Source organism: Aquila chrysaetos, chromosome 1, assembly GCF_900496995.4.
Source record: "Aquila chrysaetos chrysaetos chromosome 1, bAquChr1.4, whole genome shotgun sequence".
NCBI lineage: Eukaryota > Metazoa > Chordata > Aves > Accipitriformes > Accipitridae > Aquila > Aquila chrysaetos.
This window is the reverse complement of record NC_044004.1, coordinates 47,604,457-47,622,873: the sequence shown is the minus strand read 5'-3', so window position 1 is coordinate 47,622,873 and position 18,417 is coordinate 47,604,457. Positions and strand designations below refer to the sequence as shown.

Sequence of the window (18,417 nt, the reverse complement as noted above, 5' to 3'; positions counted from 1 at the left end):
AATCTGTCTTCCCAGACAGCTGTCTTTACAAAACACCCAGGACTTAATATCTCTGAGCTCTCTGCTTTTTTTGGTTTGTTGTTGTTGTTGTTTTTTTAAAGTGGTATCAATCAGTTGAAAAAAATCAAGTTTGCAACAAGCTGTTTGAAACATGCACACATACAGAGTGTTATTACACAAAACTCATTACCTTAAGAAAGCAGACTAAAAAGAGCAATAAAACCAAAGAAATTCTATCCGCTACAGCTACAAAGTATCTTTTGTGTGCCTGAAAAGCAGAGCTGGACTGCTGGATCTTCAGATCTCCACGTTCCACTACCGCAAACTAAAGAAAGGACTGATGTCCCTGGACTGATCACTAGGAAAAGTCTTGTTGTATTTTGCATACGGTTTACACAACTATTTTCTAGTGATCAGGATAATGTCTAAGATCAGGAATTCCTGGGAATTATTCCTGAATCAGAGGAATGAACATGGTTAGATGTTCTCAGCAGTGGACACAGCAGCAGCTGCAAGCAGAGGAAAGATAGCCGAGCGCACCCCTGCACTCTGAAATACAATGAATGCTGAGACAGAAGTGGATCTGCCCTTATACATTCATTTACTAGTAAAACGTCTATTTTATTTACTTATTTGTCTTCAGTAGGATCTCTGAAATACAAAACATCAACAAAACCAATCAGCAGAACCCGGCCCATTACTCATGATCAACCGGCTTGCTGGTACAAGGCTTTTCTAGGAGGCTTTTTTCCCCAGTCCTTCCCATTCGGGCATTGCTAGGTCGGCTGGTGCTGCAGTAGGACATCTGAATGGCGTGCGGGCTGTCCTTCAAAGTCCTGCACGCATGACAGCAAGTGCCGAGCGAGGGGGTGGCGTGAGCAGCGTGATTATTCTGTCCCTGCCGGCCTGCCAAGAAGGTGCTGCCAGGTGAGAAAGCAGCTGTCTGTGACCTTGGCCAGCTTTTATAAGGCGAGAGGCGGGAGGAGAGGCCTTTTCCCACAGACCCTTCACTGCCAGCACTTGCTTGAGAGCTGACACCTATTCCATTTCAGTGCATGAAAAAAAATCAAGGCTTATTGAAATATTTCTTGTAGCGTTTGATGTTATTTGTGAGGTGTAAGACACCTAAAGATACACCTAAAGATACTAAAGGTATCTTACCAAAGCAGCTCCCTTTTCTTGACTTTGTCACATATATCTCACTTTTATTAGTCATAGAAAGATATTAGCTGTATGCTCTTATTTAATGTGAACCTGAGGGGTGGATGGAATTCATTTCTATTTTATGCATTGTCCTGTTGAGTTACCGCAAATATTCATCACAACCATAGCTGCATCAGGAGGCGCTTCCAAATGCCAGTGGATTTGCAGAGAGCCCAAAGGAGGCGATTAGGTGCTTTGCGTACAAGAGGAGGCAACAAGCAGCCGGGCTCGGCGGCTGCGGGAAGCAGCATGCAGAAAGCGGAGCCTGCTGCGGCTGCAGTAGCTCAAGCTGCTGGTGCCGACAGTCATTTGTTCCTTTTATTCGTTTATGCCAGTCCTTCTAGAACAACTACAGCATCCTGGTTTCTATTCCTGACATAAAGTTCAGAAGGGTTTTGGAAAAATAAGCTTACCTTTTTCTCTTCTTGCAGACAGTGTTATGGGAAGCCTCTGGGCTTTGCTTTCTGTTTCAGGAAACAAATTCACCTTGTTTCATTTGCAAGTTCCTGTGTTTGAGCTGGAAAACCCTGTCCTGAGAGACCTGTTGCCTTAAACTGACCTATGGCAGTAGATTTTTGCATCCGCACGCATGTATGTGTACGCGCGCGCGCGCGCGCACACACGTGTGTATATATATGGCAGCAGCAAAATCTGAAGGACGTGGAATTATGTTCAGAGTGTGTCTATAATTCAGTTAGGAGAGGAAGGTTGCTCAGAAGGTGGAGCTGAGGGTACCCGACATTTGGGCGTTACAGAATCAACACGCCGCTTGCTGCCTGCCGTGGCGCGTGGGGCCAGGTCGCCCGTGCTCGCTCCCTTCTCATTTGCCGAAGAAGAGGTGACTTCCTTCACTTTTTATCTGCCATTTTACAGCCCAAACCCCAACAGCGCTTCACCGCGAAGCCTGATGAGGGTTACAGGACGTCGCAGAAAGCGTCCACCACAATTAATCATTGGATAAAAAGTATAAAAAGGCTGGGAGATGATGCCTTTGAACTAAAATGGGGGGGGGGGGGGGGGCATTTGCTACCCTCTCGCTGACCCATCGATGGCGGCGGGAGGGCCGGGGCGGGGAGGGGGGGGCCGGGAGGGGGGGGAGCGGGGGGTTCCCCCCGCTCCCCCCCCTCCCGGCCCCCCCCTCCCCGCCCCGGCCCTCCCGCCGCCGGCGTCGCCGCTCTCCCAGTGCCCATGTGCGGTGGGTCGGTCGGGCGGGACATGCTCACTGGGCGAGGACCGCGGCGAGGCTACCGCACATGCTCACTGGCCGCGGAATAGAGCACCGTGGGAGGTAAGGAGTCGCTCCGGCCGCCGAGGGAGCCGCGCTTTCGTTCCGAGAGGGCCGTGAGATGGCTCGCCGCCGGTTGCCCGGTGGCCACAGGATTTAATCGCGGTGTGTGTGTGTGTGGTGGGGAGGGTGGTGCAAGGGTCCGGCCCGGGAGCTCCGTTCCCGCCGGGCGGCATCCGCCGAGGCCCCGTCAGCACCGAGGCCAGCGGCGGTGGCGGCGGGGCCCGGCCGCGGCGGTGGGGCCGGGGAGGGAGGCGGCGGCGGGGCTCGGCGGGGAAGCGGGGCCTTGCGCGGGGGGAGCCCCGCTCGTTTTCTCCTCACGCTCTCCCCGGCCGTGCGCCGGCAGCGCTCGGCAGCACGGAGGCCGCTCCCTCTCCGGTGCTGGGGCCGGTGGGAGGCCTCCGACCGGGCCGGGGAGGCGAGGAGGCCGGGCGAGGGGTAGGGGACGCCGGGGGCAGCTCGGCGACCGTCACCGGCGCGGAGGGTGGGTGTGGGGGGGGGGTGTCTGCGGTTCCCGGCGGGGCTGAAGCATCCCGGTGGCTCCAGGAGGTGGAGGGAGGGAGAGAGAGAGGCAGCCACTGCTCCTTGAGACGAGTTCAAAAATAAAATAAAAGGAAAGTGGAAAATGCGGCTGGTGCTGAGGTGTCTGCGAGGCCCAGGGACGTGCCTGGGAATTATCTGTGGGATGGGAAACAAATGGAAGATGCCCGGGGTGTCGCGCGGCTGCGACCGGGGGGCAGGTGGGGCCGAATCTGGCCGAACGCAAACGCAGCTCCTGGCCTTTGGGGTACGCGCTTTTGCACGTGAGAAGTTAAAATATTAAACTGAACACGATGAATAAAGCACCTTATTGTGGGTTGCGTTTAGTCATCTTTGCAAGGCCCTTTCAGTGCTGGCTCCGCAGCGAGAATACTCCTGCAAAATAGTCATTCGTGGTTAAATTCTGTGCATAAAATCAAATTTGCAAGCCTTTCTCATAGCTAGAGTTATGGGACAGCATGATTGCTATTTTATCTGTGCAAGGTCATAGAGGGCTTGCAGTTCCCTGCCTTGTTAGATGACTGGTTGGTCACATTTAACCGTATTTAATGCAGTTGATACATGACCTTTTTTGGTGAGGAGTTCTGTTTCCAACTTTCTGTAGATTTTGAGTTAGGCAGCCTTTGAAGGACATCGTGTTTACTTCTTAAACACACTGGAGCAAACTGGCACTTAAACCTGTTCCTTGCTGCCAGTCTCCTAACTTTGGGAAGCTGCTTGACTCTCAGAAAATTGCCTAAGTTGCTTGCATATAAGAGGTACAGCTCAACAGACTCTCTCTCCCAAGGCAACTAAGCTGAAACTTTTGAAAACAAAACCCAAAACCATTTGTTTACTTTTTGTAGGTATGTGTTCCCATTTGCCATATCTAGCCCTTTTAACATAAACTTCTTTCTTTTCTTTCGCCACAGACCAAAGGTTTCTCTGAAGCTTAATCTTCAAGATGAAGTTCTTACTAGCAGTTTTCTTTTTCGTCTCGTTCTCCTTATGGGTTGAAGAAGTCTATTCCAAAGAGAAGTCTTCAAAGAAAGGAAAGGGGAAGAAGAAGCAATATCTATGTCCCTCGTATGTTCCTTGTTTCTTTTATGCTTTTGTATGATGGCGGTCCTGCCCTATTTTTAACAGTGGAAATTACATGGCAATTGAAGTAGAAGGTGATGCTTTCTGCTGAAAGAATGGGGTTTGGGGTGGGAATGGGAGGAAGAGGGTTTGACCAGCATCATAGCTAAGTTCTGTCACTGAGTGTGTTTCTTCTGCAGCAGGTCCTCCGTTTTAATGAAAGGAAAAATCTAAGCCATAGTAAATCGTTTCTTTCTTTGTGGGGGATTCCAACCCAGTGTCTTGCTATGTGTGGGGACACATAATGTAGTCCCATAGTGCTATGCTGTCTAGCATTGTGTTGCAGGTGTACTGAGAAAAGCAAGGAGGATGCAAAACTGTTGTACTGAAATTCAGTTTCTGGTTAGCTTAGTTCTGTAAGAGAAGGCTTGTCCTACACATATTCTTATTGCATGTTGAATAGAAGTAAGGTCTTCAGCACGTTCCGTCAATGATTTACAGTACTATAACATTTATGGAGGTGGATTGATTGTTGCTACAAAGCATGCCCTTACGGAATAACGTCTCTGTAAAAATACAGAAATTAAAATCTGTGATTGCCCAGTTGAATAGAGAATGTATTCTGGATACCTGTGATTACTTTATGTTAAAAATACTCCCTCTTTATAATGCCTGTCGCGTTTTAGGTTGTGATCCATAGGTCATTGCGAAAGTTTTATTTGTGAGCACCTTTTTTGTCATTTTCTTGGCTAGTCTTGCTCATCTCTTTAGTGTTATGGTGTAAATATCTGAGGAGAAGATTGATGGAATATAGTAAGTTGCCAATAAGTGTAGAAAAGCGCTGTGTCTGAAATGATCAAATTGTTTAGACAAATTTAAACACATTTATTCTTTGACCATAAAAGAAGAAGACTGGAAGATGAGACTGGCTATTTAATGTTAATAGACTTTTTCCAAGCTAAAAAAAAAAAAAAGAATAACAAGACAGAAGCAATGTTTGAATAATACTTTTAAAAGTTTGAACTCCTTTTAAATATTGACAGTGATGTTTATTTGTAACCCAAGCTTTTTAGAAAGTTTATACGTATGGTGAGTGCTTTCATTCTTTTTTTATATCAAGCCTAAAAAATAAGATGTATCTTTGGATTTGAATACTGTAAGAGACAAGTCTCAAATGTGATCATGACTCATCTGAAATGACTCCTACCTATTCTGTCCCATTTGAATAGTTATGTTAAGCTCTGAATGGAGCTTTTGGTCTGAGCTACCATGAAGATTTGTAGCAAGGGGAGAAATGTCATAGTTCCCAGGACAGGCATCAGCACAGAAGTCCTACGAAAGTGAGTTACACAGCTGGGAACTGAATCCAGATCTTCCATCGTCTCGCTGAAGCAGCCAGCATTTCCCCCTGTTCTTGACTTGGTCTTAATTAGAATTCAAAACATTGATGTAATTTTATCTTGATAAGTGGGTGGATTTTTTCTTTGTTTTTCTCTTAAGCACAGTATTTCTTGGTACCCTGTTCTTTTTGATATCAGTTGACGTTACAACCATTAATTATGATGTCATTTGTCACCAATATACTTGAAAAGCATTGAATAAATGCTATAATTTTTGAAGTGATACTTTTACCTTCCAGCCAGTTGAAGCTTTCTGCGAAAATACTAGCGGAATCCAGTATTAGTCTGATGTATCACGTGTGTAGTGTTGCTAGCTAGAATTAATTGTTGTAGCGTAAGCCCTGTTGGATTTTCTGAATAATGAACAAGTTGTCTATATCTTACTTGGCTGAGGTTCACAGCTTGAGAGACAACCACTTGTAATAGCGGGGCTGCAGGACTGCTGTTTTTGTGGCTGGCATCTAGAAGACCTCTCACGTGAATGAGCAATGAAAGTCAGTTCTGTCTTGCAGAGAAATTATCTAATGCTCTCTTAACTCAGGCTACTGATGGCAAACTTTCATTCATCAGCATTTTTTTCATAATCATTCACAAAACCTCTTGACTTGGTGACACTCTGCGTTATGAAAAAGGCTGCGTACTCTTAATAATGTTTTTCCTGTGGAAAAAAAGTAAGGAATCTTTCCTCAGAAACAAACCAAAACACAGTGCAGTGGAGTGGGAATTAACTGACACCATAAGGGTTGACCAAAAAGAGTCTTGAAGTGGTTGAATGAAAAATTTACTAGTAAAGCACAACAGAAAAATTTTAGGAGAATGCCTTGTATCTTTTCTAAAGAAAAAAAGCAGGATTTTGCATCATGTATAAAATTGAATGGTACAAATTCCTAATGAAAACATAATTTATAAGTTAAAATCTTAATCTACCTTTAATTTGCATCGGTTACTGGTCCAATAAAATTTAAACCTTAATTGTAATGAATTATTGCTTTTTGTTTCCTTACAACATGTGAAAGCTAAATTTTGCCTCCTCAGGAGACCAAAACCCCATACTAGTAATTATATAAGGAACAGTCTTCTCTTTACAAGCTTTATAATGAAATTCAAAGGTATGCAAATAATTTTCCAGGAAAGATTTATACTGAATCTGATGTTACTGCCTGAGTTCCTTAGTTTGATGTTAAGAAATGGATGGTTATAGGACTGGTTTGGGACTTTAGCGTAAATTTGTTTGTATGAAAACTGAGCATACTTGAACTTTTCCTTTTATGGCTCTCCAGAATACAAGCCTTTTGCCAAATGTGCCCCTCTGGCATGAAGTTAACTACTATTAGAACAAGCTGGAAACAAACTGATTAGAAACCCCATAAAAAGTTCATTATTGTCTCATAAGCAGATACTTGCTTCCTTCAATAAGGAAAACTATTTTGTATCTTAGAACAAAACCTCTTACTTGTGATTATTCATAATGCTGTACTTCTCAGTGCATTGTTTGATAGTGGCTTGATTGGCCATCTGATTTTCATTTATTTCTGAAACTGTTTTTCCCAGCTTTTTTATCAAGGGTTTTCATGAAGCTGATGCTTAATCATTTGGTTCTTATTTGATGTAATGTTTGCTTAGAACAGATGTAAGATTTTATATCTTACATTTAGATCATTTTCCTTCTTACCTCAGACTTTCCAAATGAAACACAGACTAATTATACTTGTTTCTGATTCCTGATTGTTGGCTGATTAACAAAGAAATTGATATATTAGGGCTAAAATCCTATAACAGGGAGTTTTGCAGCATAAATCTGAGAAGCTGGCTTCCACAGATGCATAGTGCAATAAAATACAAAGCTTCAGTGTAACAAAACTCTTGCCTTTTGTCTCCATGGAAAATATATTAAAAAAAAAAAAAAAAAGAAGCAGGAGCAGGTCCACCTCTTCAAGAAAAAAATTAAAAATTTTGTGGATCACAGTCTTCTGTTAATAAAGCTTATTTTGAAATTCACTATACTGAATACAGATGATTTCAGTATAGCTACAGATGGATTTAGTCACTTGATCTCTTTCTTGATCATAGACTACCCATCAGCTGTATTACCTCTGTTACTTCTTACTAACTTCTTCATAATTCCTCATAACACCTGTTTCTGGTAAATATGTTGGACACTTCGCTGTGACTTTTTCTAAGAGCACTGCTGAAAAATGTTTTTCCTTTTGCTAAGTCATGATAAATACTTCAGGTTTTTTATGATGTTTGAGCTTCTGCTGTTATCCCCACAATACTTAGTAGCCCAGAAGGTCTCTGCTCAAAACTACTTGCAAGATCTCTAGACAAATGAAATTGTAAGGGAAGGGAAGTTTAGTTGTGACAGTGTTAGAGAAGGCATAGAGTGTCAAATAGCAGCTAACAAAATCAGTTACAACTGTGCTCCTAATCACACCTATCCCTGTTAATTACAGTTTTAGTATGACTCAGTTGTTCACTTGCACGATGTTCGTTTCTGAAGATCCCACACCATCTCTAATGCTATGGCAATGCTAAGAGTATAACCTCAATCACTAAATCTCATTCTTTTTTCTGGATAGCAAGACTGTGCTTTTAAAATAGCATCCCTCCTCACCTTTATGTGTTTTTCCACATGGAGATTTATGTCCATGTAGATGATTAACTAAATTCTCTATGATACCTATAGAGACTTTTTTACCCATAAAGCAGGAGTAGAAATCATATTTTGGCTTGTATTCAGTAAAGCATATCAGCTACTTCAAAAACTGTGAAATGGCCCTCTAAGCCCTCCAGAAAACATGGCTTGTGCCATCTGCCAGGGCAGAAGCTTAGAAAGGTCACAGATGCCAAGGTTCAATAAACAGCTTCTTTTAAAAAATAACAACAAAAGACAGTGGAACTGGGGAAAAAAAGCCTTTGATGTGTTTAAAACATAAAGTTGTATGAAAGTCTGTCCTAAAATTTCTCTTGGTTAACTGTCAGCTTCTGACACGCTCTTCCCACAAAGACTAAAGAAGAAGTTCAAAGTGTGTCTTGTATCTTGGATCCTCTCCACCTTCCCACAGACCTTTTTTAAATTATATCAAGCGTTTGGATATACATGGCCTTTCTATCTGTAATATGTGATCATCCCCTGAACGTCAATGGTGGGAAAGTGGAATCATCTTTGTCTTCGTTCCCATCTTGTAGAAGACACTGTTGATAGTTTGTGAACATTCTCATTTGTAGGTATGATGGGAGGGTTGATACAGTTTGTGGGAGAAGAAGGAATGAAGTTGAAAGAAAAGCCTGAATTTGGTTCTGGAGGCAGTTACATCTCACAGTCATTCTGAAGATAAGTACATTGCAAAGCCCAGGTCTGGTTCCTATAAAAATTCTTTTGCACCATAGTAACAGCAGTTGGTCAATGGTTTAATTATTCAGTAGCATGTAACTCTCATGGAAAGCCGTGACCCTGGACAGATAGGGCCACATTCCAGGAGGTTTGGGAATTTGTATTCACAGTCGATAAATGTGCTGGGGAGTAAAAGATAAAGCTATATAAGCAAAACCTAAGTTTTTTTGTAAAACAGTAATTAAGCGTGGTAGGCTGGTTGTTGTTCAGTAATCCTCTCAGCGAGCAGCGTTTACTCCATTCTGAACACTGTAGTGATTGAGATGCTACAATCGTGCGGTAAAGTTACAGACTTTGTATTTCATATACAACCTCCAGACTGAGAAAATACTTGGATCTGCTGGTTAAATTACACCTCCTAAACCTAAGCGCAAGGAAAACCATAGGCCTAAATTCTGTTCTCAGCTCCACTAAATGGATCTTATATGGAATGTATCTCCACTTACACTTTCCACTTATATCTCCACTTATACCACCATGCAAGGTGGTTGGCTTTTACTAAGATCCATGCATTGTCTCAGTACTTACCTCATTTGGAAGAAAGACTGGGACAAGGAACTGATGTGGATAAATTGTTTTTAAAAAGTCTGTGGTTCTGCTTAGACATCTGGATGCTGATCGTGTTTCATGTCTGCATGCAGTATCAGGATACGACAAGACGTCCGTTATGCACAAAGGTCACTTAGGTGGTAACTTCAGTAGGATACAGAGGTGCCTAAGATAGGAGCAAACTAGCTAATTTTAAGAAAAGGAAGCATTGCTGTGAGCTTGCTGTGAGCAGTACTAGTCAGGCTGGATGAAGTACCATACTAACCTGGTTCTACTGGTTTGGGGGCTGTCATCTCTGTGGCGGGCAGATGAAGCAGCTTGCTTTTCTCAAGTTTAGGGAATAACAAGGCACTTCAGATTACCATATAAACACCCCTTAAGGTGTCCAACCCTGGCAATCCTGAGTGTGAAACCAAAGCTGGACTTAGAGGTTTAGACAAGGACTGAATTAGTGACACTAACTGAGTTATTCACACCATGCAATGTCAGGAAGGTTGCTTACATGCCCACATTAGGAGACTGTGTTCTTTGGTCTATCTACAATAGGAGATGAAAGATGAGTTATTTCACCTCCACAATTCAGGGTTCACAATTCGAGGTGCCCAGTCTGGGTTTCTGTTTCAAATTCTGCTATGAAGGAGCCTTTCTCTTTGTTCACCACACTGGCTTACCTCCAAATTTAGGTACTGAGGTTATATATCTAATTTTAGGTGTTTAGCTGTCAGCTGCATTTGTGAGGACACATAAACAGTTATTCAGAGTTCCATAGTTTTAATCTAATTTGAGTGATACTACTTTGCTTTGGAGGCATTGTAATTATCCTCCCTAGTAATGGAGATGTCACCTGGTACAGTTTGAAAACGTAGCTATTAGGCATACTAGAGATCACAGACATCACTCAGAAGAATGATATAGTATCTCTTTGATTTGTATTAACCTGGTTTTGTGCTTTGAGTTATTGCACTCCAAAAATCAAATGCCTGCAAATCAGAACACTGATTGTTTATATCAGAGAAATAGCACTTACAATATATGGTGAGATGACAGGTACTGTGTTTCCCAAAACTTATTTTTATCATTCTCAGATATACATTGCCATGTTTTATGACTAAAATGTCAGTTTCCATCACATAGTTTAGATAAACTGTGCTACAATCTATTGTTTCAGCATTATATAGGAAATTTTGCTGGAGATAACAGAACAGTGTGAGTTGGAGTATGTATTTTTATCTGTCAGACAGTAATCTAAAACAATGCAGGCAAAGCTTGATGCTAGATTATCCAAGCTATGTGCTCAAAGCAAACACCAACAATAGAATAAGCATGCTACCTGACTGGACTGCAGTGTGTTGTGAAATGGCGTGTGAATACGTCCCTGTGACATGCCTTTTTTTTTTTCCTGATTGTCATGCCATAAGTAAAAAGTATATTCATGTTCTCGTCTAAAATTAGAGATTCTTCAGCATAATGGGATCTTGATCTTAAGACTAGGGATCAGGGCAGTAGGTGAATGAATACAACAGTGAAGGTTCTCCTTCCCACTTGTGTAGAATATCATTTATATTCTTTTCTCCAGTCATCCTTCTGTAGCACTGTGTGTGATAAGGACTCATTGTAACTTCAGTGAGCTCTGAGAGACTAAATGTCATGACAACCCATAGAGATATAATGTCTTCTGACACATTTGCTTAACACAAACATAACGAAGCTTTATAAATTTCAAACCAAGTGTAATATATGCTTCCTTTTGCCATGCATATCTGCTTATCTAAACTTCTGGATTTTGATGAGTGAATTATGAAAAGAATTATCTGTTGCCATCAGCTGAAAATGTTAATCATGTTCTTCAAAGCAGTGATAAAATGTGTAGACCTGCAGTGGAAGAGGAGATGGACACCTTAATGCATGTCCTGTGAAATACAGTATTTAAAGTCATTCTTTTATTCGTCAGTGATACCAGAAGTAACCTCCCAAACACCAGAGAGAGGCTAGTCATATCACACACAGTTATTATGCTGAAAGACTAACTGTATTTGTTTTCTTTCTGGCTTTTGAGGACACTGTTTGTAGAAGTGAGAACACTTTTGAGAATACTGTTTGTTTTTTCTTTCTTTGCAGAAAAAGACAAATCATTCTTTGGCTTTGTTTTTTGGGTTTTGTTTTGTTTTGTTTTTTGTTTTTTTGGTGGTTTTTTTTTTTCCAAAATTGTTTTTTTGGGCAAAATTCTTGTTAAGGCAAGAATTATTACTATTACTTGCTTTTAAATTCCCTTTATAGCAAATGTGAGACTTCTGTTGCCTTACACCTTGGTATTTACCGTATCTTGCTTAGAACTCAATTACTATGAAGAGTGCTACTGCATTTCCACTTCTTAATGCTTTCCAGCAGCTCCGCATACATTCAATGCAAGTTGAAATAAATGTATTAAAATTACAACACAGACTGCAACTGGTGGAAATCTAAGGGAAATCTTAGGCTAGTTGTCAGCTTTTCAGAAATGTGAAAATTGTAGGTTGAATAAGAAAAAGTGGTAAGTAACTTCTCAATTGATGTGAGTATTGTTATAAGGGAGTCAGACAGGTTTCAGCAAATTGAAGTACAGCTTCTTTTAGGAAGGGAGATCTCAGCTCAAATTCTTTTTCTTTTATGTAGTCTATGGATTTGCCTATTGTTAATTCATTCCAGAGTGGCCAATTAAGCAGGGGTGGTAGTGGCTTTAGGTAAACATCTTAGTGGCATGAACAGTCCCAACCTGTTCTCCAAGCACTGAACCCATCCCATTCACTGTTTCGTTAAGTCATTCTGCTCATCTGTCACTTTGAAAGTGGCATAACCTCTTAACTCACCAAAAGCTACACATATGATGTATTGATTTGCAGGTGAAATTTAGGCATTTTGATCAGCAAGGCTCTCTGAAGGAAATCCAGTCCTTGTGATGATGTTTAGTTGCATGAGTGCTATTCAATGACGGCAGTTCAATGACAGCATGCTGTAAAAGACCACAGTGAAAAATATAACTGGAACTCAGAGCTTTTTTCCAGTAGCTATTCTAACCAATTCATTCAAAGTCACCTTTAAAAAATACCAATTACTGACTCTCTGTGCTGCTTCTCCCAACTCAGAACAGCCAATGCTGTTGTATTTCACTTGGTTCTTATATAAAAGAGGATAAATGTGTGTGCATTACACTTGTGTGAGTTCAGAACACTACCCAACAACTTGCGGAAGATGTGATCAGGATGTTCTTTACCAGAAAGCAGTACTGCTGCCCGTTCTTCCCATCACTGTCTTCCCAGTGCAGTAAATCTCCTTTGCCTAATTCATGGATGACCTTTGAATAAACAGCGTGAGCAGATATCTGTATTAACATATTTCTGCAGTGCAACTCAGATCTCACAAAACTACCACCTTATTCCTCGTACTTGAAGAGGCAAATAAACCTGTCAGCTCTATTTGGCTTTCTTTTGCTGTTTGATGCTCACTCATTTAATTTCTTAGACTTTTTTCCTCTTTGCATTTTAGAAGCATCTGTATTTAATTTATGTGTCCATGTTATCCCATGTGGTTCTGAATACCATCATCACTATTTAATGAACTTCTTTGTATAATCCATAGCAGAAATTAAAAAAAAATAGGATTTAATTTTGTTCATTAGTTGTTTGGTTTTGTCTTGATATTTCATTAATACTGGGCATATATGATTTAGAAAGAAATCCTATTGCCTGTGTTAAGGAGACTCTCCTTTCATATAGTTTCTGTAGGCATCTGATGTAGATATTTTAGATGTTAAGATGTGTGACTTGCAAGAAAGCAATGCCTTGAACCTTTTTGTATCAGATATAATAGCGTACAGAGTGTTTGCCTGCCTTTTTAATAGTTAAATGAACATTCTTTTCTGTCTTGTTCCTGCTACAAAATGGAAAATAATCTTAACATTTAACTTTATGTTTTCCTATTGTCCAATTAGTGGTAACTGCAAGAAAAGCATACAAAGCTGGTTTATGATATTTCTGTAGCAACCTGTTCATTGGTAAAGGTCATCGCTGAAAACTGAACACAAATTTCAAAATTACAGAAATAGAATAGAATAGAATAGAATAGAATAGAATAGAATATTTCAGTTGGAAGGGATCTACAATGATCATCTAGTCCAACTGCCGGACCAATTCAGGAAATAAATTAGTTCTTTTGCATAATGATCCAAATCGAAGTCAAATATAAAAAGCTATAAACACAACCCCGGGAGAATTGTTTGAAGGTGAATTTATCAATTATTCGAAGGGGTTAGAACACCTGTTGCTATTTAATCACGCTAATATTAAATTAGCAGAGGTTTATTGTCCACGGAATAAGGACATACTAGTGGAATTTCACATACATTACTAAAAGTAAAAAATTCCTTGTGTTATTAGTGGACCATTTATCTCTGGATAAGTTCTGATAGAACAAGTAGTTCACCTATGTGGTTGTTAAATACCACAAAGGATTTAGTTCATTTGCAAAAGATGGTTGGGGAATTATATACTGCAGCCACTGTAAAATTTTTTCTCGTCCTGTATGTTATAGTTTCAACTATACTCATGGATACACACTTTTTGGTAGCTGTATCTCTGGGTAGCCTTCAGAATTCATACTAATCCTGCTAATGACTGGTGGGTAGTCCGAAATTTCAAGGAGGGTTGAGTGGTTATTTACCATCGTAGCTGACTTTAGATATACTTTTCTCCTTCATGTATAATGTCAAGCAAATATGAGCAAATAGTTGAACAGATGTGCAGCTTTAGGTTTCAAAAATATCCTGAATACAATAGGGAAAACAGAAATCTGATTATTTTGTTTCTGAAGGATAAAATGCTCAAAGGGTATCAAGGAGACTAGAGAATAGAATGCAGTTATGTTATCATAAGTGGTTGACATGTTTTTAATAATAGGTAACTTCTTCATAGTTTTATTTATAAATATTTTAGCTGTTAAATGTTAACTGAGGAGATTAAATCTCATTGTGAAGGCATAGTAAGTGCTACCAAGGCAGCAGATCTTGTTCATTTGCTCCTGTTGTTTCCCTTATGATTTGAGTTAAAACAGTTGATTTTAAAGGTGGGGTTATTCATAAAAGCTCTGCAAGGGCTAGGATTTGGTCTCATCTCTGGTCTTCAATCAAATAGTGATATCATGCAATGGTGACAGTTATTAATTAATTAATTTATTTCCCAGTAGTCAATAAGGAAGATGCTACTATAATTGGATATCTTAAAATCAGGATGTCTGATACATTCATACAACTCTTTTTTTTAAACTGGCCAAAAGCCTTTTGGAGAGTTAATATTTTCTTCAGTAAATGTTTGGATAATGCAGAAGTCCCAGAGGACATGAAGGAAACTGAAGGATGAGAAGAAAACTAGCAGTGAACCAAGGTGTTATAAAGAATAACCCATAGGTCTGTCAAGCTGACATTGATATAGGAAAGAATAATGAAAAAAAGAAATTAAGCAGGGTAAAGGAGGCAACGGCAGCTGATACTGATTATGGAAAACATTTGGGAAATAAACTGGATCATTTTTTTAAATATTTTCATACATTTGTTTGCTAGAGGTAATAGTGTTGATGCATATGACTTATGCCTCTGTAGGGTGTTTGTCTTATTTTTATATGGCATTTTGGTTACTAACTTATAATGACAGAAAGTCAGCAGAGTAGTCGTCATAAAAAGGATGGAAAAGTGATTACAAGACAGGATTCAAAATCGGAAAATACCGGTGAACAGGGTCTACAGACAACATACAATTTCATTTACATGACATTATCAGCCTGCTAGGTGCTTAAAGTACATGGGGTGGGGACTTATGCACCCTTATTTCTTTTTATTACACTCAGTTTCCTGTTACTCTTGTAGCTACATTTACCTGTCACAGGTTCTTTTTAATTTTAGCGATGGTTTTAACTCCCAGCACAATAACAGCAAGGTAAATGGAGATGTTTAAATTCCCCCTGCAAAATCAGAGGAGAGTCCAAGGCCTCGTTTTCCATAAAAATGCTTTTATTAGCACTTGACAAGGAGATTATGCAATGGCTCCGGCTCTCGGTGGAATAGCTGGCGCTGGCATGCGAGAGCAGGAGACTGCCAAAAGCCTCTGCATGGTTTGGCACCTACAAAGTGGCTGTCAGTTTACTTATGTTCCTAATCTGACAGTCACTAAAAATAGTCCAGGTGGCTGCTTTCTACTGATGAAGAAATCATGTCCCTCTGGATATTTATGTTAGGAGGGAAGGGAACAATTAGCGAATTGCAGTTTATTTACTTCCAAGTTTAACAGTTAAAGCTATATAGGAGAGCTTTCGCGTTTGTTATAGTTTCTTGAAAAATACTGAACCATCACAAGGAAAAGAAGGCTATCCAGTGTGGAACGTGAAATACCGAACCTGTTTTGATCGTGAAATGGCATTTATGGCATGACTTTAAAATGACTTAAGTTTAAGCACACAGTTATTTCTGTCTTAATAGTAACTAATGCACTTTTTTTTTTTACAGCCAGCAATCAGCTGAAGACCTTGCAAGAGTACCTGTTAATTCTACCAGCAATATCTTGAATAGGCTATTGCTCAGTTATGATCCCAGGATAAGGCCTAATTTCAAAGGTTTGTCAGATATTTCAGCCTTTTTTTTAATGTTTAGAATTTAATGTTTGCTCTTTTCACAGCTATAAAATTTATATAGAGATAATATTCACAACCTACATTTCTGTATTGTTTTTTTTTAAAAATGGAAATTTCCCTAGATAGTGTGAAACTTAACCTTTTGAGCTGAAAGGTAATATGTTAGGATTTCATGATCATAATAGTATGTGATGCTTTATTATCATTATTATTATTACTATTACTACTACTACTATTATTTTATAAAAGGTTTTTTAAAAATAGAATTAGATTTTATAGAATAAGTTTTTAAAATGTCTTTTTATCCCTACATTTTAGTTAGACTTTAGTAGTATCTCCGCTTTATAGTATTTTAAAACATCAAAATTCTCTATAGACATCCTTTAAGATGACTTTATAAAATTGGGATCAGCAATATCACTATTTGGAAACCATACAGTTATTAAATCCTTTAAAGATATGTTAGTAATACAGCTTACACACTTTGGGGTTTCAAATAAGTAATGAATTTAAACACTTTCTCTAACTTTAAAACATCTCCCTGGTAGTCAGATGTAGGAATCTTCCATGTAGGCAAATGTGATTTCCTTACATATGCAGAAAAGGTTGGAATACATATTCTCTGCAAAACCTCTAATAACTCATACAGCTCTAAGTTACACTTCCCAGGAATTAGATTATCTCCCTGCTGGAAAAAGACATAGACAATTTTATTGCATTACAGACACTGCAGTTTACATACATCAGTTCTTTCATTTTAAAACTTACATTTAATTAAATGTACATTAAGAGATATTTTAACATGCATATCAATAGTTTGAGAAATTTGGAAATCTATAATCTTTATTGTGCTTTTGAAGAGACCATTTTCAGATGTTCTGTTTCACTGAGTTTTATAAATGCATTAAACTCAGTTCTCAGCAATTGTCCTGCTTCTTCCTGATTTTCTGTAGAATCATATTTATATGTTTTCAGCACTGAGCCTTGTCACAAAGAATAAATGTCCAGCCTCTGTTCTACCTGTTCTTCAGCATGATCAGCTTGTAATCACAAAGCATGTTGCAGATTTCTTTATATTTTTGATAACCCTGCTGGCAGTCTGGTAAGAATGAGGACGGAAAGAAAAGGGAGGACATGTAATGTTAACTCACAGGAAGGTGGAAGAAAAAGAACATTTTCTGACAAGTGGTTTGCCCATGTTGAAATGTTCCTCACACATGAGTGACTTTCTTGGATGGCACTTCCTATTCAAATCTGGAAGAGATAGTACACTCGTGGCTGCTAGTGTTGTGGTGGGTGCTCTGTCACACACATCAGGCATTAAACAAAGTATTATGCTTATTGCATAACCAAAAGCATCACACTTAACTGGTCTGATTTAAAAAAACCCAACAAAACACAAACTGATTTAACTGAAAAAAAGTGAAATTTATCTTAGTGATTTTCTGGTGAACCAAGAGAATAAGTTTGAATTTATGTAAAATGTACACCAAAATATTTTATGCAGACGAGCAAACTATAAGATGAGGCATATATTACTTTGTACTGTATTTGCTTACTCTGTGAAAATAGTCTTCATATATTCTTTTATTTCTTTTGTTGCTGAAAATAGGAAGAAACCCACCAAATTAAGTATTCGTAACAGTGTAAATGAGATCAGATACATGCATCTAATGTACATACTGACACTCAACATATAGGTGCTAAATAAAACTAGTGGACCATAATTAGTTCTCACAACCATCAGGCCACTTCTCCTTGCTTCGTGATAACTCTCTGTTAACACCAGATTAAATGACTGCCAATCAGTTCCCACAGGGTGACAGAGGGCGAATGTAGCAGCTGTCACCCCATCCCTCTTCAACTACAGGAATCCTGGGTGTGGAAAAGAGAAAAAAGTACAGGCCATCTTAATATCTTCACAGCTGCTGGCTTCTAGAAGTTTTTCTTGGCAAATTGGTAACCATTGTAAAATAGAGCAGCTTTCCAACTCTCTTGCACCAAGGCGAGATAGCTGTGAAAGCTGCATGCAGCAATTTTTATCTGCCTGTATTCATACTTTACAGTTATGTACTTGACTTGCACAAAGAAGTATCCTCTTACAATATAAGTAAACATCTCATCATAAATCATAAACAGGTAATTTGGGATGAGAGGTCATCATTATGACCTTGACAGTTAAAAGTGTCTGCCGCTAGAAACGTGAATTACCTCTATCCATTAAACCATGTGTGAAAGTAATACTGGGCTGTGCATTCTGTGATAACAGAAAATCATGGAATTCGAAAATTATTCAAATTTGTCATCTGTGAAATGCTTTAAGCTTAGCACTC

The 18,417-nt window shown here is 39.5% G+C and overlaps 1 protein-coding gene across 4 annotated transcripts in view; it reads left to right on the top strand.

Moving 5' to 3' along the window:
- The first annotated feature begins 904 nt into the window (after window positions 1-904).
- GLRB (glycine receptor beta) overlaps window positions 905-18,417 on the top strand; it is a 53,343-nt gene continuing 35,830 nt past the window's right edge. Inside the window, exons 1-3 of one of the 4 annotated variants that reach the window (XM_030017706.2) lie at window positions 905-927; window positions 3,940-4,093; window positions 15,960-16,066. In XM_030017706.2, the coding sequence (XP_029873566.1) occupies window positions 3,972-4,093; window positions 15,960-16,066 (229 nt within the window). In that variant the 5' untranslated portion in view covers window positions 905-927; window positions 3,940-3,971. Of the gene's footprint in view, window positions 928-2,378; window positions 2,594-3,939; window positions 4,094-15,959; window positions 16,067-18,417 lie in introns of those variants that run through there. The other 3 variants (XM_041124744.1, XM_030017697.2, XM_030017688.2) reach the window with 3 other exon arrangements.